This window comes from Triturus cristatus, chromosome 11 (assembly GCF_964204655.1).
Source record: "Triturus cristatus chromosome 11, aTriCri1.1, whole genome shotgun sequence".
In the NCBI taxonomy this organism is placed as follows: Eukaryota; Metazoa; Chordata; class Amphibia; order Caudata; family Salamandridae; genus Triturus; species Triturus cristatus.
The window spans coordinates 563,470,571-563,496,063 of NC_140594.1; the positions used below are offsets into that span (position 1 = coordinate 563,470,571).

The window sequence follows — 25,493 nt, forward strand, 5'->3', positions numbered from 1 at the left end:
GTCTTTTGGCCTTGTGGGCACGGCAAGAATGCTTCTGGAAACTTCTGGCATCCATTTTCTCTTCTCGCTATGACACATTTGGTTTCTCTTTTGCTTTGTAGGCCATTATAAAGTGGATTTCTTCGTCGCAGCCTTAGCACATCTGTCCTATGGCTAGATATTAACCTGCATGGGGAAATGAAAACCCACATCAGAAGCATAACTTTTCTTCTTCGGAGCTATCAGCTTATATGCATCTATTTTGTGCTTATGCTTGCTTTTCATGATCAACACTGATTCATTATGCACTGTTCCTGCTTCTATATCAGCAGCTTGTCGATCTGCTAGTTCTTTTGCTCTTGCAGTCATTAGCATTTTCTCTATACTGAGTGCCTCTCTCAACATGGGTCTGCTGACGGAGTCTGAAAGACAGCCATCAATGACTCTGAGGTGCAGGGCTTCTTTATCATTAAAGTTACAGAACTTACAGTGTTTGATAAGTGCATTAAGTCTCTCAACAAACTAATCCATTGTTTCACCAGTTTGTTGTCATGCTTGGTTGAAGATGTACCTTTCATAGTAGACATTCAGCATCAGATTGAACTTGGCTTCCAACGCTTCTTTTATCTTTTGGTACAACACTGCATCACTTTGTGAGACTTCCTTTACCACATCTTTCTTTTCGTCACCGGCAAGGTTTTTTAAGTATTTAATGATTTTCTTATCATCTTTTTCTTCTAGCGCATCTATGAAGCCATCAAATGTTTCGATCCATGCAGCCCACTGGCACCAATGTTCTGTTTCTTCGCAGTGTTGAATGGCAGCTGTGGTTTCAGAAACACAGCAGCATCATACTTTGTGCTCCCTTCCGTCGCCATTCAGAGCATGTGCTGTTCAGAAAGCATTCTTCATGCACAGCAGGATTGGCAAACTCTCCACACAACCCCTCAGTGACTTGGGCCTGGTGGTCTCATTCGATTTTGAGGTCGTTTAGCACTTCACTCGCTTGTGCCTGTAATTAAGTATCCAATCCAATCCAATCCAATCATTCTTTATTTCGGTCTGTGGACCATAAAAGAGCATTGCCAAAACATACAATATATAAAAACAAATTAAAAAACTAAAACCCAGATAAAACAAAATAAAATTATTTACAGAATCAGATAAAAAGTCAGTCAATATTAGATCCATTGCAGGTTCCTAAAAGAGCCTTTTGTGCCCACCACATAGAAGTTAAATAACGTTATACAGCATAAACAATTGGCATTAAAGTGTTGTGCTTTAGGAGCCTGAATACTTCTTCACAGCGCAGTGTACCTGGGTTCCTGCACAATTGTACCAACCATCTGTGTCTAATTCTTTTGTATCCAGGACAGAAGAAAAATACGTGGAGTTTGGTCTCCTCTCCCCTACTGCATGCTGGGCACCCCAGGGCAGAGCTGTCGAGCCATTTGTAAGAAAATGCACGCAGAGGGAGAGAGCCATGCCTGAATTGTACATACAGTTTCCTAGCTATGGCCGGTTGTATTTCATCTAGGCATGGCTCAAAGTTACAGGCATCCTTTATTATCAAAACTTTAGCTGTAAGAGAACCAGAGGCAGAGTTTTCATGGAGTTGGGCAAGCATTCCCCCCGTGTAGCTACTAACTAGTTGTTTGCGTGAGATTTCAGCACAGGTTTCCTCCGGGTTGCTCTATAGGGTGTCTCTACCTATGGTATAGAGACCTTCCTCAATGTGTGCAAACCAAGCCAGTTTACCTATGCCAGGGAGTACAATATTTCTTGTAGCTCAGTCCTATATTAGGCCAGTTCAGGGGTCACCCATAGACGCCGCCAAAATAACAGGGGTCTACAACCAATTTTCTCTGCGATAGGTTTTACCCCTAGGTCCAAAAACAGTGGAACTAATAGGGACCTCACCTGTAGACCAAACAGCTGTCTGTGAAAGCTGTTCTCAGTTTTGATAATGGTCTTGGGGAGACGATACCCCCAAAGTTCGGCCCCATACATAGTAGCGCTCCTTAGTTGGGTTTTGTAAATCTCCATAACCGGTCCTACAATCTTGTGAAAGAGTTTCTGTAGAGCTTGGCCAGCCCACCAGCGGTCTGGGCTAGCTTAAGGTTTGACTTGTCCATTTGTGGCCCCCAGTCCATTTTTAGGTTGAGGCTAGCGGCAGCGTGCATGCGCTGCTTGCTCTGCGAGGCCTGCAGTAGTCGAGTATACTGTAGAAGCCTCGAACACTCTCCTCCCATATTTGTAATTGGCTTGTGTCAATGTCCTTGGTAAACGCTGACTTCCGATTCATTATGAGGCTTGTTAGTCCCGCCTTAATGCCGCCCTGTCTCCATTTGTTACCGCCCATAAGGACTGGACCTTTTACTTCACTCCTAACATGGCATGCTTCATCTAGTGGGTGAGCACTATTTACTTTTTTGACAATGACGGCTGTCCTACTGCAGGCATGACGTGCTTTGATGCCTTCATTACTCCCCCCCCCCCCCTCCTGTTGTTCATGCCTTCACCCCTCCCGTTGTTCGTGCCTTCCCCCCTTTCTCCCGTTGTCCGTGCTTTCTGCACCCTCCCATTGTCTTTGTCTCGCACGCCCTACCGTTGTCCGTGCCTTCAAATAACCACCCGCCATCCCTCCCGTTGTCATGTTGCCTACCATGCCTACGCACTAGTATTCAGAAAGAGAGTCAGTTCCCGCTTAACATCTCTGGAACCACCCAGCGGCCTCCTATAGTAGTCTCCCAAGGTGACGTTCTCATGCATGTATTTTTAAATTAATAATTAAGGAACCTTGCACTGCCCCCTTGTGTATGTGCAGGAATGAGAGCGCCCTTTACCTTTACCAGGTCGATCTATTAAGCGCTATTTAGGTGTACAATAACACCTATGGACATTTTATGCTGAGAGCCAAGTAATTATACAAGTGATTGTCGAACATGCATCTCCTTTTTCCTGCCCATCACCTGTATATATGAAAGAAAAAAGATCGTCTCGCCTCACTATTTCTTTAATGTAGTATGTAGCAATATTTGAATGTATGTATCATTCATTATGTAGCTGTGTGCATAGTTCTTTGTCAAGGTGGAGCGTGGAGGAGAGTATTACCTGCCGTGGTCTTTCTAAACAAACTGGTCTGGAGGGTATTTCCTTGTGCTGTAAATAGTAGGTCTAGAAACTCAATTGTGTGTCTACTCATGTTACTGGTAAGGTTGATGTTATAGCTATTGGTGTTAAGTCTTTCTATAAATTCAATAGCGTGCTATAAACAAAAAAGATACACACTACCCGATTGTCAGGCATTTCGATCTATTCCATCTGTCGAACAGCTCCCTCCTCAGCTACTTTGTTCTTGAACAAGTGCACACAGGTCCTAGAGGTGGTAATAGAGTTCTACAACTCCGCAAACGCGAATCCAAACGGATAATAGAACTCGAAAGTAAGTTCCCTAAAGGCCATAATCTTGACGAAGAACTATGCACACATCTAAATAATGAATGATACATGCATTCAAATATTGCAATTTGCTATCTGAACCATGCTGTTTGTATTTGCTGTTATTTTTAATATTGATTATCTACTATGATGTTAATAGTATGTTCAAATCTGTTTTTAATATCACTTTATTTTTCTCTTTGCACAGGAGGAAAGTAAGGGTCATCTCGTGTGCGGATTGTCTCATCCGTTCCAGCCTCCCTACCCTTTTCTTCCCCGTCCTGTGGGTCCACGTCAGCTAAGATTTAACATCTTTTTCTATTTTTCTTCTTTTTCTCTCTTTCACTGCTTTCACTTATGACACTTTCTCTTAAGAGGGCTTAACTTAACTGTTGACGTAGCGCTTGTACATTATGACTACTGTATTTGCACGTGTTGACTCCTTGACGGTAAATAATATTGCCTACTTGTATTATAGCCTTGTATTTGGTGAGTACTAACCACTGTGGTGAGCATACGCCATTAGAAATTGTAATGACCTGGAGCATTAGCACTGTGTAGAAGCTTTTATTGTAGCATCTGACGCAGAAACCACTATGGTGTATACAAATGTCATACAGTTTTAGCATGTACCCAGGACCACTATGTAGTGTGCACCAGGGTTAGACTATAATTTCGTTCTATTACCACTATGGTGAATGCAATTTCACACACTATACCAAGATAATTAGGGTACCATCCTTTTAAATGTGAATACCGGTTTAGTAAGATTGTTGAAACACAATAGTTTGGTGTTCCAATCTTGTCGTCTTTAAATACATCAGATGACGTCTAATGGTAGACATACGACAATATGCTCTCCTTACAAGGCTACTTAATAATGGCCGCCGAAGGCTTCCTCCGTCATGTACTAATATATCCAGTAACTCACCAACACATGTGAAACAAGACGGCTGATACAGATTGTAAAACCGCCTTTCTTTTCTTTGGTCAAATTATGTCTTTAGAATTACGCATATGTTCTACAAATCGCATACTATATGGTCTAACTCAAATATAATAAGATAGACATAATGTAAAAGAAACGCATGATGTGTATTTAACTAATAAGCCTATTTATAAATGGCCGCCGCAGTTTAATAGATTGTACTGCCTTGTTTTGTCCGTCATCTATGTTGCGCTATGGTCTATGTAATGGCCTCTCACTATGTGACACACTGTGTGAACAAGACAGCTGGGCTGTCGGACCGCGTTGCCATATCGAATAAACCGCTTTTGGTTTAACTCCTGAGTGTGCGTCCTTCTTGAGAGAAATCTGTGGATTAATTAATTACCGCCGGGAGACCTATCCGGCGCGACGCACCACCTGTCAATGGGCGAAGATTCAGAAAAAAAAAAAAGGTCGCTTGTGTGTGTGTATATATATATATATATATATACACACACACACATATGGTGTATATATACAAAATCCGTTTCTAGGTGCAGACTTGGCTTAACTTGGTATATTGATCTTAATTCTCAAAGCCCTTTTACCAAATTTTGGTTATGGTTATTAATTCACTCTCAAAGTGGCCCGCACATACATCCAGCCGAACCAGCATATTAGTAGAATGTGACAAAAAAGTGTGAGCATTATCCAGTGCTGACCACTGCACGATCGTATATGGACCTAAAAAAAAACTCAAACAACAAGCGCTTCAATTAATAGATTTTAATTATGAAGCATTAATCAGTGTGACGTAGTCAGTTCCCATTTACTCCGAGTTAAAGCAAGAGTTAACTGAATGCAGTGCTTGTCTGTCGGTACAGTTGCGTCAGAGATGACACGAATAGTGATATCCCTGTGAAAGGGTAAGCAAAGTTAGGCAGCGGGAGCAAGAACTGCCCATGTGGACTCAGCTATATGTCACAGCCCCTTGTGACTAGGTGTAAAGAACTAAATTGTTTCTGCCTCGTTTATCTTGAGAACCGCAGGAGGAACTTTCATGACTTTTTCTAAAAACAGATAAAACAAGCATTTGCAATGCAATAGGTCTCGCATTTACGTGAGTGTGAGCTATTGAGATTGCTAATGACAATGCCTTTTATTTTTGTTTTTAAAACATAAATTAAATGCATTATCATATACAATGCCAGTAGCTTAAAGTCAAGTAAATGCGAGACCTATTGCATTGCAAATGCTTTGTTTCTGTTAGGGTGAGACCTAAATAGTCAAAAACAGATACCCGCTCAAGTTGGATACCATTCATATGAGGGTTAGGACGGGTTGTACAAGCGGGGTTAAAGACCATATATTTTGTCTTTTGTATGTTGATCTCCAGCCCCTAAGTTCTACAAAACTCACAGAACCCATTGAGTATTCTCTGGATGCCCATCGGTGACTTGGAAAGCAGGTGGGTGTCAGGGCCGGACTGGATGTAGCGGGCACCAGGTGTTCACCCGGTGAGCCGCTAGTGCGGGGGCCGGTTTTCGGGCCCCTGAGGGGCCGTTTTTGTTACCGGGGGTCAACAATATGGGCCCCCTGTAACAAAATCAGCCAAAACCGGCCCTAGCAAACGGCTCGGCTGCTCCACGTTCCCTCCAGGGGGGCTGGCCGAACAGTTCGCCAGGGCTGGTTTCGGTTCCCAGTCTGGCCCTGGTGGGTGTCATCTGCAAACATCATTGCTGGAATTAACTTTTGCGCTAGCTTTGGGGCGTCTATATCCTTCAGTCCAGTCAGCACACCAACCAGTCCATTAATGTAAATACATAACAGGGTGGGAGTGAACACACAGCCCTGTCTGACCCCTCTATTAATTGGGATGGGTGGAGTGAGTGCCCCATGCTTCCCATGCCTTATTTGGGCATAGTTGCCTTCATGCAATTTTCTAAGCATGTTCAGGAGAAAGTGAGGGATTCCAAGGTCGCTCGATAGCACCAGAGAGCATTTCTACGGAGCGGTAATAAGTGAATGGTACTAAAATGCCCATAAAGAAGTTGTGATCACGTTGGTGGTAAGACAGTGTAAACAACGTGGGGGTGTATGAGCAATGCTGGGGACAATGTACCATGCAGTACAGTTTTGACAGAAACATCTGACAGCATTAAATAGTACCACTGCGTAGTGACACTTTGCTAATCTAAATAATTATGTTGGGAGTAAACATGCTGATGGTAGTAACTTGGATTAGTATCTCTGCCAGTGTGCATGTCCACTCTCAAGCGTGCACTGAAGTCAATTTAATGCGCCATTCAACATACAGTGCAGCACTTCTAAGTAGCTGCAATGAAGAGTCTGCGTGCAGTAATGTTTAAACTACCAGTAATAGGGTCAGGTGGATTATCATTAGGAAGTGCGCCTGTCATGATCCACTGCACCCTTCTTGTGAATGTAAAGTAATATGACCCCAGCCCACTGAGGCCTTTTACCAGATCACTGATGAGCTGCTCCACTAGTCCCACTCCTCAGCTGGTTCTAATCTCGGGTACGGGGTCCTTGGGAGCCTCCGTCCTGCTGATGTTCCTGCTCCCCTCCAGGAGGCTCTTGGCCAGCTCCAAGTAACCCGGCCGGGGACGCTCCGGTCGCCTCTGGTGAACCACACGGGAAGACACCGCAGGGGCCCCACGTAGGGAACAGAGGTACGAGCACAGCCTCTGGTTGAGGGGCACCTGACAGAAGCCACGGGTAAGGAGCTCCATTCACGCACCGGCTCCACGTGGCCCTCCTCCTGTCGCCGATGCTCCTCTGTCCTTCTCCCCTGCCGGTCTCTCTTCCTCAGTGGTCCCCCTCCAGGCTGCCTGATATGTGTTTACATTTCGTCCCTCCAGGTTTGCCGGAACTCCCGCAAAGAGAAGTGTCGAGCCATCTTAACACGAGGCTCAAACCCAGCCTGAGGTCTTCCGAGGTCGCATTTCCCTCGCTCACCGTAACAGTGATGAAGCCCGCGCTGCAGTCAACTCCATAGGAATTACTATATTTACACAGTACCGCGGTAAGGATAACAAGCGCGGTGAAAGCAGCCCGCGCGGCCAATCCATAAAATAAACAAGCGCGGTACCTAAAGTGCCGAGACAATATAAATAAACAAAGTGAGAGTGGTATCCCTAGCGGGCGCCACGCTCGTTGAAGTGATTAAAAACATACAACTTAATTGCCTACAGTCGCAGCAGCCGTGAAAACTTCTAGGTTTTTCCTTCATTATTTCTGCCCGTAATTAAAAAAAGTCACGAGTGTTCAGCCGTTTAAAAAACAAAACAAAGGCACACAAAGGAAGTACACGGGGAATAAAGGAGGTAGCCTGTAAGCAGATTTCTGCAGAGGGGAGGAGGGGCCAGGATTCCATTGTGCAGTGGCCTGCAAGACTCTCAGAAAAGCCGAGCATGCGAGGAGGTTTCAGACGAGGCCTAACGGGGCTATGCCGCCGAGGGGCAGTGCACGGTGCGGGGAGCCCTCTCTTTGTTTGCAGGGCTCTCCCTTAGCTCTTAACAATGGCTGTTTACAGCTCTCTTACTGTGGCTGCCTCAGCGCAACTCTGGCGGCTGCTACTGTTCTGTGCAGGCCCTCTGTGGGGGCGCGGAGGCCTCGCATCCACACACTGTCTCAGGGAAGGCAAGAAAGAAGAAAAGAATTAAGTAAATAAGCAAGCGCGGCCGTTGCGGACCACGCTTGTGCATGACCCAATGAAAATGAAATTACACAAGCGCGGTGAAAGTGGCCCGCGCGCGAATAAATTAAATAAACAAGTCACAATGTTACAAGCGCGGCCGAAACAGACCACGTTTGTGCAATTTAGTAAGATGAAAATGAAAATAAACAAGCGCGGTGAAAGTGGCCCGCGCGGCAAATCAATTAAATAAACAAGTCTCGGGGAGAGAGACAGGGGGAAGGGGGAACAAATAGTGCTTCCCCAGTAATTAAAGGCCATAGTCTAACGCCGCCGGTAAAAGATCCAATCCCGGTGGGCGGGGCCAAAAGAGGACAGGGTGGCAACCCTCAGTGTAATTATTGCCTCCGGAGCAATCATTACACTGTGTTTTGCCTAATCTATAACGCAAAACGACGCGCACCAATGAAAATTGAAGGCGGAGCCGCGAGACGACTTCTGGAATCGTATCGATTCCAAGAAGCCCTCGTATGACGAGAGCAGCGCAAGCGCTGCTTTCACCAGGCCGAGACCTAAAAATGCTCTTTAAGTTAGTAACCATCCTTTTGAAGACGAATTACCCTGTGTGGCAGCATTCACACATTTGCTTACCGTTATGGCCGTACGAGGTTAAGCAGCAATTTCTATATAAAGAAGGACATGGGGACTTGGGCAAAATACAAACCTCATTACCTCCTTATCACTCTTCCTTGTCTAAGTCCTAACATACATAAGGGGGTCAGCCTCTCTAAGACAGTGTGCCCAACACAAAGTAACCGAGGCAGAAAAGTGTCTCTCAGAAAAAAATCTTTGCTTACTTTTTACTATTTCTAAAACTCCTAACCTCCTCCCTATATTTCCATCTCCAATGAAACCCCTTGGTTCTGTCTCCTATGGAAACGTTTGTCCAGTAAAGGTAAGTTAATTTCTAATGTAATGTTTCATTTACTGTATTTAAAAATGTTTGGTGGAATTTCTGCCAATGCAAGATTTAAATTACAAGATTCTTTTTTAAAGAAGCCGCTCGCTGCTGTGAGAGAAGTGTTTAAGAACCTTCTGTGCCTGCTCACTCCCTTGCTCTAACGTAGCGGGAGTAGGGAACAACAAGTTTGGTCCCTGCAAGAGTGAGACACAGTTTTCCACATAATGCCGACATGCTCACTGATCTTTAGTGAGTGAAGCACAGAGTAGTCAGACCATGCTTAATCGGGTTGGAGGTTTCAATATGAGCTTTCTTACTCTGTGCACTTTTGAGCGGCTTCTAGAGAAAGTTACAAGTATGTGAACTCTTTTGAATTTGCACTCATTCTGCTTCATCATAGGAAAAGCGTTTTATTCAGAAACAGGGCTCTCCTTTGCAGAGATTTTGGAAGTCTAATGTCTTTTAATCACCTGTTCAAATGACCCATCCCAACTGCTGGAAACAGAGGAGTTAAAAGAATAATTATTTTCTAACCTCAGTTGGATTGTTGTTCTCATGTGAAGCGATATTTGTTGTGGGACAATACTGTATTTAAGGAAGTTAGAGTTTTCTTTTTTTATTCAGTACCTTTCTGAAACAAAGCAGCTAAAGAAGTGCACCAAGAAGACACATAATGTGAAACTGGTGTTTGAGGATGATGAAGAGCTTCTCTCTCTTTATGAATTGCAAGAAATGATTGCTGATTCAGTGGCTGCATTAGGGTCCTGCTCAGTATGCCCTTCAAAATGTGCACCTCTTGGTTCATATGCAATGGATACAGTTGACTCTTTGATCCTTTACCTAAAGAAAACCAGTTTCATGAAGTGCTTGCACATATAACAGAATTATAGGGCTTTTTGGGCACCTGAAGATTTTCATACCCATTAATAGACTCCTTTAGACTCTTTTCCTGTGTGTACAATAATTAAGAACATAAATTTAAGGAATGGAAGGATATTGATAAATCAAGCACTCCTTGTTTACTAAATAAATGCTATGGATTGCCAGAATTTGAAGAAGAATATCTCCAGGTGTCAAAGGTTAATTCCATGCTGGCTACCATTGTGCCTACATCTTCCCTAGCTTCAGAGGAAGCCAAGCCCTATTCTAGCGATAAGATAGCAGAAAGTGCATTAAAGTGTTATTGTTCAGCCTTAAATGTCTCCTTACAGGTTGGAAATTATACTGTTTATGCAACTCAAACCATGTTAAAGGACTTTCACACTTTTTGACTGTGTACAGAAAGGGGACGCTCCTGCTCCTCTTCTTGGTTTTATGGAGTCACTAGTCTGTTTTATATCTGATATCACATTTTTTCGGTCCTTAGCTACATCTCTGGCATAATCTTAGAAAGTTGGAAGGTGGACAAACAACCTTAAACATAGACCTAGTTTGTTTGCATACCAGCTGACAACAAAGCTGAAGATGTCTGGTGGGCTCATATCCTCTCACTGAGCTTGTGTACTGCTTCTCAGACGTATTGAAAAATCTGCAGGGGAGTTTAAGATCCTTAAACCCTTTAGAAGGACTCCAAGTCACTCTCACTCCTTTGTGGCTCTCAAGGGTCCACAGAGTTTGCAAGAAAGTAGTCAGCCCCTTCAATGTGAGGCTAATATTGTGATCTGGGGGTTTATTGTCTTTCAAACCCTGGTGTAACTCTCAGAAACAGCATAAATAGCCCCCTGAGGCCTAGCAATGCTGACTCAGCTTTGGTAAGAGGGCAGATACAAGCATTTTACAAATCTTGGATTCCTCTAACAAAGGATTCTTGGGTTCTAAAGGTGTTCAAAGATGGCTATTCTATCAAATTTAGTAAACTCTACCTGAAATATTATATATCACAGTTACTCCTCTTCCTCATCTGTTAGTTAGACATCACGCATTACAAAGAGGTATGTCCTTGCTTCTCACAAAACAAGCGATAATTCTAGTCCCTCAAGATTGTTTTTCATTCTTTTTCTAGCTCACCAAAACAGAGCAAGACTTTTGAATGATTTTTAATCTGAGAGAAATAAAAAAGCTAGTTGGTAATATTTCTTTCAAAATGGCGATTTTCTTCTATCAGTAATTATTTAGATTAACCCAGGAGATGTTTTGGTGACTCTCGATCTCTAGGATCCCTATTGCTATGTACCAATTCATCCTGATTGTCAGCAATAGCTAAGGTTTGCAGGGCAAAGCCATCAATTCCCATTCAAATTTCTCCAGTTAAGGATTCCTGCAGCATCAAGAATATTCACCAAGGTACTTCATTTGTTCCTTATTTGCAATTGGAAGGGCTATTCCCTAATCTTGATAACAAGTCATGGTCTCCTGTATTTGTTTCCTACTTTCCTTCTACACCCTTCCCCAAGGAAGTTGCGGAGGAAGCAGCAACGGTGATATTAGTTGCTCCTAAATCGTCAAATCAACCATTGTTCCCAACTTTTCTCAATATGGCAATCTCCTCTAACACCATATCGCTTCAGCATCCACTCCTATTCTTATCGGTTCTGACACACATTTGCCTTATGGTTAGTTAATTGAATAAGAAGGTTACAATTACAAGGCTGTTCTTGAGAAGTGTCATTAGCTTTCCAGCAATCTTGACATTGCTCCACCATAACTAATTATCTGAAACATTGGGATCATTTTGAGTGATGGTGTCAGGGAGAGTAGTTATCTCCTTGTACTTGTAGTCCTTTTCTTATCCTCATTTTCCTTCAAACTAAATTTTTAAAGGGTTTTGTAGGTTCAATACTAAATGCTCAATGGACAGACAGTCTCAATTGCAAAATCGTTCCTTAAAGGTTTCAGGGATAAAAGTCTAATTGTTTATTCTCCCATCCCTTGTGGGATATTCCTGAAGTTTTAAAAGGATTAAAGGGTCCTCCTGAATCTTTACAATTGTTTAATTTACTATGGCTTTCTGTAAGGTTTAATTGTTGACAGCAATTATATCTGCCCATATGTTGGGGTACTAGAGTTCCTTAGTAATTTCTTTTTCACACTTATATTTTTGCAGAACTAGTTGTATTATGTCTTGGTCCTGGATTTACTCCCAAAGTCTTGGTTCCATACTTTTCCGGAGATGTGTTTTAAGTATTTTTAATCCAGAAGGGTGAAGATAAAGCTCTTCATTATTTAGATGTCTGTAGGGCTTTGTTAATTTATTTAGAAAAAAAGATTTTTTTTCACTCTTGTGGTGTATTATTTATTTCTGGAGCTCCCACTAAGAAGAAGATGTATTCTGCTACTCTAAGCCATATGGTGAGTCAAGCAATAACTCAGACCTGTGTCTCTTTGAACTTGACTTTCCTGAAGGGATTCAAGGATCATCAACCAGAGGTACAGCAGCTTCCTGGGCTGAAACAGGCAGAGTTCACTATATGAGTTTGTACATCTTTTATTTGGTCTTGTTCTCATACTTTTTACCCGTTACCACCTCCATGTTTTTGGTTCCAGTGGGAGAAAATCTATGTCGGAATTATTAAAATCACCTTCTAAATAAATGTATTATAACTAAGTTTGCTTTCTTATGTAATGTACATTTTGTTTCAGGCATTTCATTCCAGGTAAGTTGTTCTTTAAGGCGTACCTGGGAAAATATGTTGGATATATTTGCATGTATGTCAGGGCTGTGATGAACAAGACAGATGAGTAGATAATGCCTGGTTTGCTTACTGGTATTCTTCAGTACTCTAAATCTATGTCTTCATCGTCCCTGTCCTAGGTTTCCACCCTACCAGCCAGGAAGTTGTCATGTAGTTTTGATATATAGAGCCTTCCAGTTCTGGAGAAGGGGTGGGGTATTAGAAATAGTAATAAGGGAAGATATATTTTTATTTAGGAAAAAGCTTTTCTTCCTTTTTCCTTCTCCTTTGTATTAGGTAAACTGTCTCAGGAGGCTGACAGCATCCTTTATGTCAGGTCTGGTATGGGGACGACATTGATTCTGGATAACAGTACTAGTAAGTAATCCAAGCACTCTTCAGTGGAGGTCCAATAGTGGTGCAAAGAAAGACAAAGGGTTGTGTTTTCACACAAGATGATATCCTTTCACCACACTAGAAAATAGTGATTTCAAAATGTTTCCAATACTATAGTTACACCATTGAAATATGGAATGAATATTTCAATTACAATTAGCAGGAAATATGGAATATCTGTAAGTCCAAAGTGGCTTCTGCAAACTCAATTGTACATCAATTACTGTGAACTAGGATTTTAAAAAGGAAAATAATCTATTTGCATGTACAGTTACGTCCTTTAAGTCACGTTTGTGATACAAATAAGTAAGCTATGAACAAGTTAATGGTCTCAGATATAAGCTGACTTCATCCTATTCTCATTAAAAAGCTTTTATGAGGGGAGGAGCCTAGCGCGCAACCAAGATGGCCGCGTAGGTGCGAGGCTCCCGAGGACCTCCGTGACCTCCTACACATATCCTGAAAATATCCTGTCCTAGATGAGGGGACTGTTTTGGTGAGCCCGAGCTGAGGTGGCACCCGTTTTCCGCTTCCAAATTGGACCTCGGACGCCGGCGGGAACACCGATCGAGGTTTGCGGCCTTCTCCACGCCGAACCCCGGATTGGATCTGTGGGGCTATCCGGAGACAAAGTGAACAACAGCGGCGGGCAGGGCTCGGCGACTCGCGTACCCCGCACTTTCACTTTCGCTTTTGCACCCTCCTTGCTGTCTTGGCGAGGTTGGGTCGCGGGGCACTGTGAGGTGGTGTGGCCTCGTGGGGGTACCCTGCCGGCCCGCCGGCTGTGATCCACCCCGCGGATCCGTGGTGGCCCCCCCCTGGAGCCCGTGAACCGGCTTGCCTGCCCTTTACGACGTGATTGGCACGATCGGGGGACTGGAACCATGTCCACAAAGCAAGATGGTGACCGGGCAAAGGTGAAATCGACCCGACGTGGCGCAGCCCATCAGTCTAACAGCATGGACCGCTACACCCTCCAGAAGGGATCTCCCGAGGTGCCGCGTAGGTCCCCTGAGGGCCCGACTGATGCTCCTGCTCTGCCCGCGGATCTGACCCTGCGGGATGTCATGGGTGCTATCGCCGAGATGAAGGCCTCGGTGAGCCAGCGTTTTCATACACTGGCGCAGAAGATAGACTCGGTCCTCGTGGATGTTGGCTTGGTGAGGGCCGATCTATCCAAGACCAATGATCGGGTCGATTCTTTGGCCCACACCACATCGGGCCTCACGACAGATGTGGCGACCCTCCAAAAGGAGGTGCGCCGGCTTGGCCAGGCGAGTGCGCTGATGGATCGCCGCTTGGAGGATTCCGAGGGTTGGGCCCGGAGGAACAATGTCCGCATTATCGGGGTGCCTGAGGGACGTGAGGAGGCGGCGGCGGACCTATTCGTGGAGGACTTGATTCTCACCCATCTCCAGCCCCGGGGGCTGAGTAAATTCTTCGCGGTGGAACGGGCCCACAGGGTTCCCGGGGGAAGGCCTAAGACCGGAGCCCCTCCGAGGCCTCTCATTGCCCGTATTTTCAACTTTCGGGACAGAGATGCTATTCTGCAATCCTCCAGACTACAGGGACCGGTCAGACTCGACAATATGGACATAAATTTTTATCCTGATTTCACCCCAGCGGTCCAAAAGCAGAGACTGAGCTTTCTCGGAGTCAAACGTCGTCTACGGGACCTAAACCTCAAGTATGCGATGCTTTTCCCAGCTAAGTTGCGGGTGGAGGTGGATGGCCGCACGCACTTTTTTGATCGTCCCGAAGCGGCCGGGGACTGGCTGGATACTTTGTCTGGGGATCGGGCTCGGGGGGGTGGGGGGGGAGCGGTTGGGGGAGAGGGCTCGCCGGATCAGGACTGAGGGACTAATATTAGGCCTCGCTCTGGACAAACTTGATGTCACTTTTGACTGTTCGTCTGTTCGAGTAAGTTCCCCTCCTGTGGAGGTCGTGTGGGGTCTCTTGGGGGTTCTCCCTCCTCCTCTGGGGGCTTAGTTAGTTTAACCATCTATGGGGCGACAGGCACACTGCACTTTGGGGGGGCTGTTCGGGCTCATGCAGGGGTGCAGGGAGGGGGGAGTTCTGTTGGGGTGGGTGGGTTGGGGTGGGGTGTTGTTCGTTTTTACCACAAGGCAAACCCTTTTTTGTATTGGTCTTAAGGTGCTCTCGGGGGGACGAATGATGGCTTCTGTGTGTGATGGGGGGTAGGGACTTGACTTTGTTGTCTTGGAACGTTAATGGACTGGGGGATAGGATCAAACGAGGTGTGGTCCTGCAGTATTTGAAACGAATCTCACCCGATGTAGTCTTTCTGCAGGAGACACACCTTATTGGTAATTCTTTTTGTGCCATGAATCGGCGTGGCTACCGTTTGGTGGCCCACTCGGGCTTCACGTCGGGCTCACGGGGTGTGGGCATCATGGTGAAGAACTCGCTCCCGTTGGAAATTGATGAGGTGCTCCATGATGATAGGGGACGCTACACTGTCTTGGTGGGGAGAATGGAGGGCAAAGTAGTTGTCTTTGTATCAGTATACGTCCCAACGGGGCTACAGTTGACCACTTTTGCAGACCTGGGGCGCCTCCTCCTTGGCCTTCCGGGGGGGCTTCTGGTGGTTGGGGGGGACTTCAATGCGGTGGTTTCTGGGACTGTGGATCGTCACCCCCCTAGGGACCTCCCCCGGGCACAGGCGTGGCTGTCCGGCCTCCTGGATACACTGGGATTGGTGGACTGCTGGCGCTTAAAACATCCCACGCAGCTGCAGTACACTTTCCACTCGGGGGCCCATGGTAGCCTCTCACGGCTTGATTATGTCCTTGTCCCGGCGGCCTATGTTGGGAGGGTTGGAGAGGTGCGCCATTTGGCGCGGGGTATCTCAGATCCCTCCCCGCTCCTGTTACACTTTGATGTCTGCCCGAGGGGTGAGGGCAGGGTAGTTCCAATCAATGCCTGGTACCTGCGCGACCCCACCATTCGCGCTGACTTGATTAAATCCTTACAGCGATACTTTGATGAGAATGTGGGGTCCGTCCCTTCGGCTATCTCCCTGTGGGAAGCCTTCAAGACAGTTCTCAGAGGGGAGGCCCTATCCCTTATTTCCCATGCCTGGAGGCGCGAGCGGGAGGAGGTGACCCGGGTGGAGGCCGAAATTGCCGAATTGGAGGGTGATCTAGAGGGTGGGGTGACAGATGCTGCGCTACATGTCCTACAGCTTAAGCAGGCGGCCTACAGGGCCCTCGTCACGGAGGCGGCCAGGGGCCTCAGTAGGGAGCAACAGGGGCGACTGTATGATGTGGGTGATAAGGCTGGTAAACTGCTTGCGTGGTTGGATAAAAAGGAGAGAGCGAATCGTGTGGTCCCGCTGATTGAGAGGATGGATGGTGTGAGTGTAACCGAGCCAGAAGAAATTGTCTCCTGTTTCGCGGATTATTTCCGTGAAGTGTATTCCCCGGTTTCTCCCTGCTCGGAGGAGGATTCCCATGCCCTGCTTAGGGATATCGCGCTGCCTTCCCTTTCGGAGGAGGACAGGGTGTCGTTGGATGCCGCTCCCACCTCCGACAAAATTGCCCTCGCCATACGCTCGGTCGCCTCTGGCAAGGCCATGGGCCCGAATGGCATCCCTATCGAGTTGTATAAGTTGCGACCGGATGCATTGGCACCCCACCTTCGCGCGATGTTCCTGGCGGCCCACTCGCTGGGCTCCCTCCCGCTGGACCAGCGTCTGGCTACAATCGTGGTGATCCACAAGGAAGGGAGACCTCGGGACCGGGTTATATCCTATCGGCCTATCTCGCTCTTAAATGCGGAGCCCAAAATTCTTGCCAAGGTGCTGGCCAATCGGCTGGTCGGCGTGGTGGGCGATCTGGTCCATCAAGACCAGTCCGGCTTTATTCCCCATCGCAACACGGCCCTTAATCTGCGGCGCTTGCACGGGGTGCTCGCACGTGTTCCATTCGTGCGGGAGCCGGCCATACTGGCGTCCTTAGACGCGACCATGGCGTTTGACACGCTTGAGTGGCCATACATTTGGGCGATGCTGGCGAAGTTTGGATTTGGCCCGGGTTTCATCAGTTGGGTCAAATTGTTGTATTCGGGCCCATTGGCGCAGGTGGTGGTAAATGGAAGAGTATCGGCCCCATTCGAGCTGGGCCGGGGCACGCGGCAGGGCTGCCCCTTGTCGCCGCTCCTGTTTGCGCTGGCCTTGGAGCCCCTGGCGGAGTGGCTGCGGTGGCATCCTTCCATCCGTGGTCTCCGTTGGACCCCCGAGTACGAGGACCGCGTGTCCCTATATGCTGATGACATCCTTTTGTACCTAGCCTCCCCACGTAAATCACTAATAGTCCTGGTTGATGTTTTACGTTCATTCGGCCGCAACTCAGGCCTTGTCATCAACTGGGCTAAATCATGTGTGTTTTGTGCTCTCCGGGGAGGCTCCCGTCCTCCCGCGGGGCTGTCCGATCCAGATTGCCTCTCAGGGGTTTAGGTACCTGGGTGTCTACATTACTCTGGACCCGGAGGCCCGCTACGAGCGGAACTTGCTTCCCCCCCCTCCAGCGCTTGAAGGAGGACGTCACGCGCTGGCGGCGCCTGCCGCTTTCGCCGCTCGGCCGGGCGGCGCTGTTTAAGATGATGTCGTTGCCACGCTTCCTGTACGCTCTCCAGAACACTATGGACTTAGTCCCGGCGCGCTACTTCCGTGAGGTGGAGAGTCTACAGCGCCGCCTGTTCTGGGACGGGAGGCCGCATATTGCCCTGGCAAAGTTGACGCTCCCATGGTACGACGGGGGGATTGCCCTCCCGGATATTAAACGGTATTACTGGGCCTCCCAGTTAGCTGCAATCAACCATGGCCTCTACGGGCCCGCCTTGAACCCGGCATTTGAAATGGACAAGATGCTACTGCCCGGTGGCGACTACAATCGAGCGCTCTACTCTGGCGCGTCCGACGCTCGCCTGACGGGACCTACGCGTGTCATGGTGCGAGTATGGCACGCGGCTAATGCAGCTATGGGGTGGAAGGACCGTTTGACCCGGGCGTCACCGCTGTACGCGTCTGAGAGGTTGGGCTCCCTGTGGACCTCGAAGGGCTTCGAGAAGTGGGACACGATAGGCATCAGTAAAGTTGGGGATCTCTGGACGAGGGGGGGATTTAAAACATTCGAGATGCTGCAGACGGAGTTTCAGCTGCAGGACAGTGAATACTTTCGGTACTTGCAGGTCCGTCATGCACTGGGCTCCGTCTTCCCAGACGTTGCCTCCATCCCGGAGTCTTCCCCCCTGGAGGACAGAGTGCTAGATGGCCATGTCCCAGACAGCACGATCTCACTTATTTACAAAAAACTGATCAATGACCGCTCGGGCTTGCTAACTGGCCTCCGAGAGGCTTGGGTTGCCGATGGGCTGGAGTTGGACGACGAGGACTGGATCTCCGCGGTGGCCTCTCCGAAGGAGGTGGCCATACCGGCTCGCCTTCGCTTCGTCCAGCTTAAGATACTCCACCGGGTCTACATGACGGGGCCAAGGCTTCTGTGTATGGGCTATGCTGAGGATGGGTTGTGTAAGCGTGGGTGTGGTGCTTTGGCGACCTTTCTGCATATTTTGTGGGAATGTCCGAAGGTGGAGCGATTTTGGCGTGGTGTGCACGAGGTCCTGCGAGTGGTTACGCGTGTCGCGCTGCTGCCTGAAGCGAGGAGGTGCCTGTTGAATGTGTGGGAACCAACTGACTACTCGGCTCCGCAGATGTGGTGGGTGACTCTGGGATATATGGTAGCTAAGCGTGATATTGCTCAACTGTGGGGATCCCAGAAGCCCCCGGCGGTGTCGGCCTGGAAAGAACACATGGACTGGTGCATGTTTCGAGAAAAGGTGGTGTATGTGGCGAGGGGTAAGCCTGGGACATGGGTGAAAGTATGGGGCCCCTGGAACGCCTATCGCGGGGGTATCTGCGCGCCACCACTGCTGCCTGCTGCCTCACCAGCCCCGTCCCCTTAGCTGACTCCTTCCCCCAGCCCCGGGCACAGGGTTCCCCCAGTCCTTGCTCTGTTCCCCTTCCCCTCTTTAGACTCCTGTGGATACTTGGGGTTCCCCATTCGGGGAGCACGTGCTGCTACTGTCGATTGCGGGTTGCCTTGTGGGTGTGGTTTTTTCTTGTTGTTTGTATAAAATGAAACCGTATTGTGGGGTCTGACTGATATGGCCCACGGCATTGATACCTCCTGATTATGCTCCTCTGCAACACCAAGTGTTTTATGAACGTATGTCATATGCTCCTGTCATTCCTAGCGGCCGGCCGGAAGGTTGTAGGCCCATATCTGTATATTCTTGAGATTTGTAATAAACGGTTTCAAAAAAAAAAAAAAAAAAAAAAGCTTTTATGAGAGTAACTAACATATAGATCAATGTGGCCTAAGCAAAATAATGCTTTTAGTGATGGTGAAAACCCATGATCTGTTCAAGAACTCTGACCTGGAATGCCGCAGACTGTCCTTTTTGTTTTTCGCAGTGCACAGAGTGCATTCACATCCCACAGCATGGGGCTTCGGAAGCGAGATATCTTGTTTCAGTAGCATGGTCAGTATCTCATAGTTGTTGCGATGAGCTGCAAGAATGACTGGTGCCACATCCATGGTTGTTGAATACTCTGGGTTCTGTATCCTCTCCATTAGTTTCTAGAATGGGAGCAAAACCATTGGTGAGGTGGAAAACCTGCAGAGGATATGCATACATTTTAGGTTAATTTTGATAATCCATTCCACACTTCTCTAACCTTCCCTAAACATACTTTACCATGAATTCGTATGTGGAAATTGGTTTTATGTTTTCATGCAACAACAAATCTCGTTAGGGTGGTGTACACAGAATATGCCTCCCTCTGATCGCCCCACAGATTTGTTTTATTTCACTGTTGTGAAAACACCCTTGTAGACAATTAATATTCTTCTGTGACGAATGGCAATAACAATAAATCATGTGTTGGTGGATTTCCTGTACTGACTAAAAAAGTATTTGACTGCTAAAATAATTGAACTGTGAGTACACTGAACAGCCTCTTGCATATTGAAATGAAGGATAATTAATGTTGCAGGTAAGAGTGTGATCCATATCATATGAATTACAATTTCCCAATTCAAATGGAGATGCAGTGCAAGTAAATACAGAATAGTTTCCATGATCAAAATATAATTCCATTTTGAAATCGTCATTTTGTAGCCCAAATGGAACACATCTGGGAATGCTTTCATTCGTTTTAAGAATGGGAGTCTGTGAAGCTCGAGGAGTGTAAGGAATCTGAGAAGCCTGGGGAAGAAGTGCCCACCCCCACTATAGGTCTCATTTGTGTGGTTAGAGATGGTGTTAAATCACAATGTTGATCTACTAAAACCACTGAAACTCCACTGAAGAAGTCCAGTGTGGCTTCCTTGGGCGCTCACAGTTGTTTTTAGACTTGTGTCCTACACATCTGGTTTGGCTTGGTTTATCTTTTTTTAATTCTGTCTTGTACTGGATTTATCTTAATAAAGTAAACAAGCATCTTAATAAGCTGGTAAATGGTTTCTGCCACCGCACAGCAGGAAGCCATTCTTTTCTGGATTCTAGTGTTTCCTCATTTTAGCATTTTTCCTCGCTTAATCGGTATTCTCACATAAAGGGCATTGCTTGAGACTAAGAATCCCTGACACTTAGATCCAGCAATGCAAGAGGACTTGGCAAGTGCAGCTGATCAAGTGTGTTTCTGGAGTAAAAGACATTTATAATTGGTCCTGAAGATATTGGACCACCCAACCCCAAAGTATATCAATTTGGTTTTATTGTGCAATGCCCCAAATTCTTCTGGATGGAGTGACTTTGGACACATTCGGCAATTTTCAGGATCTATTGCATTGCTGAAGAGTAGGCCTACATGACTTGGATTCAGTGAGGTGCAAAAACCAGCGACTAGATCAATAAGTATCACAAACAAGCACACATATTTATTATAACTCTTAGTGGGGTACTAAATTGAGATGCCTTGCTAAACATAACTAGCTAATGTCACGCCATTGTGGAAGGAATGGTCATGCATCCTAAATAACAAGTGAATAATATAGAGCTAACAGCAGATCAACCGAAAGAAACACGGGAGTGACTCTTTTTCAGTTGCAGTCTAGTGGTTTATACCAATAGTTCCCATTTATCCTCATCTGCAACAATTTCAACCATTTGAATCCAATCTGGGATTTTACGCAGGATAAAAAGCCTGCCCCACCCCCGTAGCCATTGTGTGTCGTAGGTGGCAATTACATATTGACAACACACATGCATCAGCCTTTACTTGAATGAACATGTCAGTCTTGAGGAAAGGCATTTGAAGTTGCAAGACCTGGTAGTGTCTGTCTGTTATGCTGACACCCACCGTAAATAAACTTCCATTCCAAAGTACCAGAGATTCACGCTTGTCTAAAATATGGACACATTCATCATGCAAATGTATGAGCTTAAGAAGTGCTTCTATTGCAATGCATGGCTGGACATGCATCCACTCCAGCTCTCAGCACTGCCGACATGCCACACTTTTAAACATTTTGCACAGCGGCACTAGTTGCTGTACAACATGGCTTACAGTTTTTTTTTAAAAATGCTATGACGCGATCAGCGTTGACCGCATCTTAGGGCTCTTTTTAATCTTGAACCTGTTCTGCATAGCAGCTCGCGCTGCTGTGTAACATGTCTAACACAACATTGACAAAACCTAATCTCCATGCTTTATATTACCACCAGTTAGTGCACAATATATTGCCTTTCTCAATAAACAAGTCATAACACTATAACAAAGTTTTAGTGACTTATATTGCACAACTGCGCACCAAGCTAAAATTTACAACAAACCTAACTTATTATTAATCATATAGGTGAAACCTAAAGCATTTACCAATGTTTGTTGTTAGGTTAGTAGCTGATTGTGAGTGTATTCAAAATTACTATATTAAACCACTGCATCCTCAAGCTGTTTAATAAACACTGTTGCTTTTTTAAACAAAAAAATCAACTGCTGTTTGATGGCAATGAGAGGGCATATGACTGCACTTTTATTACCTCTATAAGGCTGGTCAAACTACAACACTGATACAAACTCAAAGGATTTCAGAGTGGAATATTTCTGTTATCTTGAGTACAAGGGGGACACATTAGGCAGTCGAATTTAGAAGTGACAAGGTGCAGTCTTGCAATCTCCAAACACCAGAATGCCTGCCTCCTCGCTCTGACTGCCAAAGAACAAGGAAAGACACCTGATCTTAAGCAGACTCCTATATATCTCTCTTTCAACCAGATCTCTAGTAAACAAGACCCCCTGTACTCCTCTTCTCTCTTCTTCCACTGTGAACTTTGTCCACCCTTTGGTGATTTCAATTGACGAAATCAACACATCCACTACCATAAAAACCTTACGATAAACATTATATTGACCACCCCACCTCTTAGGTGAAAGGTTAAACAAGAGGAGACTACAGAGCTTGATGGGTGTAACAATGACACAGGTGAAATGAATGAGGCAAGAAGGGAAAGGTGGAGTTCCCAGAGTTGCGATGTATATAATTATTACAATGAATTTCCTCAATCATCATGTCAAATGGTAAAATATATATATGTAAGAACATCATTGCCATCATTATCATGCAACTTGTTAGAAGTGATACTGACTACAATGGTTGGTCTTGTTGATCGCTTCGGTCTATGATTCAGCAGTATGTCAACAGCTCCCACAACTTCTGAGTCAATCGCCACAAGCAGCGCATCCGTGCACTGTAGAAACACAAAGTTTGAAAGACTTGAGAAACAGAAGCGATGCATTAACTGTTAAGACAACACAACAAACTGTGAGATGAACAACAAAGTATATTGATATCAATGACAGTCAATTCTTCCTAAACTTCACATATAGAAGACCTATCTATAGACAGTGCTATATCATTATTGTTACTTGCATACTAACAATGATAGAATAACGTTCTACCTACCACTGTATGTTAGGACATTGCAGCTTGTCATGATCTTTTAACTGTACCTAGATCTAAAGGTTACCTATATTGTTGAGGAATGTTGTGCAACTCTGGGATCTGGGTTGTACATCTATAGCCATTTTAACTAGTTTCCAATCTTCTTGTTCCATATGTTGTAAAGCAGAGCTACCATAAAACCGTGAGTTCATGGTTCAAACAAATTGAAAGTAAATGTCACTGTACTGTATTTTATGTGTGAGGCATCATCTGCTGAAAGGAAGACTTCCAGGTATCAGCTGCAAATGAGGGTTCATTGGAGAGAACAATAATTTAGCCGGGAATCCATATTGGTGTTCTGTACAAATCACAGACTAGAAATGGATACAAACTTTCTTGACAATATGGGTTTTATATCAGACAGTTTTCCAAACCCAATTATTTTGACATACTGACATTGTGAGTAGACGTTTTGGAAGATGAGCAAACATTTTTTGTTGGGTAAGATGTCCGACATTACCCTGCGATCACACCAAAAAGAGTCCCTAGTAACAAGACAGGCTACTTTGAAGTTAATAGATTGACACCTTGGACATAACAGCGAGAATTACATGATACCCAGAGGATGGTCCACAAAATGTATTCATGTGTATCCCCAAGCCGATCTCAGTTGTGTTATGGAAGTGATCTCTGCCTTTTCAAAAGTGTGAAGCTCCTTAACTTGAGTCACTCACATTGTCACAAATCTGGACAACAGAGTAATGTTTCACATCTAACAAATATTTATGTCAGGCGATTACACATGTAGTGTATGTAAAAATTAAGAAGATTACCTCAAAAGCCGAGGAAAAAAATCTCTTTGCATTTTATTTAGCATACATTCTCTTGTGATTCCTTGTTGGTCACTTTTCTGTTCTATATTAATGTGCTCTATCAGTCTTTTTCTTTGCAAATTTTTCTTATGAGCTCTAATATCTGTACTTGAGCCACAATAAGTCTCCTATTGTTAGTCGATTCTTTTTTGCTTCTTTTGTGATGTTTATCTGTCTTGTGTTTTTGCGTTGCCCCCTTTCTTTATTTACTTTCTATTCCTCTGTCTACCAGAGGTTAATCACTTTAGGACGGTTTTCTGCTCTCCTGCCCTACCGCATAAGGGACGTCTGGAAATGTTATGCCATAAGTCCATTAACAGTAAAGTGCAGTCAAAGTCACAGGAGCATGACGAAGACAGCAGATAGGCTTTCAACGTGGTGGTCAATAAAACCCAATTATCCACCCTGGATATTTATAGTCCCTTTCAGAACAATCACAAAATGCTTTATTGCATTTAAGCAAACTGTTTTCTTGCTTTAAAGCTTAAAACAAAATGAGTCATCAATATTATCTTCTTTCCTGCGCCAGGAAATTACGAGTAGTATAGGAATTGTATGACATAATCCTGAATTAATAAATATTGAATATATAAATATTGAATTGAAGTCACAGGAGCATGATGAGGTGGGTGACCATGAATGTGGTGGTCAACAATATGGCCTTATCTACCTTGAATATTTAATATTTTGCTTTGAATAATCCATCTTTTTGAATTTATTATAGGGAGTAAGTAAATGGAATGGCATTGTGATAATCTTATTCTAGCAGTGATTATAATCACATATGTGGCCCCTTTCTAGATGTAAGCTCTTGAATTTAAAGATACTCCAGAAAGAACACAGATTGCTTTTAAGTCTGCCACTGAAACCAGAAAAGCTCTGATTCCTGGAGAATAAGTAATACTGATTCTACAGAATGCACTTTTTGCACACTGATTCATAGGTCTCAATCTAGATTAGATTAGTACTAATAAAAATGTAAATAACATCTAAAAATAAATATGAGATTGGAGCAATATTTATTTCTAATAATGCTCCATTTATAACTACCCTTGATCCATTCTTAACTGTTTAAAATGTTTCTAGTGGAGTCAAGCTATCCTGGCTGAAGAGGGGTGAAACCCCGAAACCGGTCCTAGGATGCTTGATTCCGGTCCAGGGAAGACATGGCTTGGCAGTTCGGGCTGGACTGTTCCCAAGAGGCACAGGGTCAAGACTGATTTGCATATGGCCATGTCTGAACTGGGGTGGCGTGGTGAGCAAAATAACGATGGATTTAACCCAGATCTGTGATTGGGGTGAATGTTTTGCCAATGTGCAACATTCCGTCCATCATCTTGTGTGTTTTGCTTTTCTAGTGGAGAATTAACACTTCCCTATTGTCTGATTATAGAATGTATCGAGGTATTTGCTAAATTTACCAATTAATAATTTTTTCATTGACGATCTTGTTTACACTTCTATTTTTAACAAATGGGAATACATACAGATCTTCTTAAAAGGTTTCATAATTTCACATATATCCATAATGAGAAAACAGGCTCTGGATGCCTTTCTATAGTTACCCAGGTAAATGTAATCCTTGGAGCGTATTTATTACACATGTAAATCTACCGGTGTTTTACAGGATTTAGATAAACTGGAACAAAATAATTTGATAACTATTTATGCTTGTGGTA

At 45.1% G+C, this 25,493-nt stretch overlaps 1 protein-coding gene across 1 annotated transcript in view; it reads right to left on the bottom strand.

The window, feature by feature from the left end:
- TRPC1 (transient receptor potential cation channel subfamily C member 1) overlaps positions 1-25,493 on the bottom strand; it is a 441,909-nt gene that overhangs the window by 286,153 nt on the left and 130,263 nt on the right. The window contains exons 3-4 of the mRNA XM_085633605.1: positions 22,647-22,748; positions 19,434-19,636 (exon numbers count right to left, since the gene is read on the bottom strand). Of these exons, the coding sequence (XP_085489731.1) occupies positions 19,434-19,636; positions 22,647-22,748 (305 nt within the window). The remainder of the gene's footprint in view (positions 1-19,433; positions 19,637-22,646; positions 22,749-25,493) is intronic.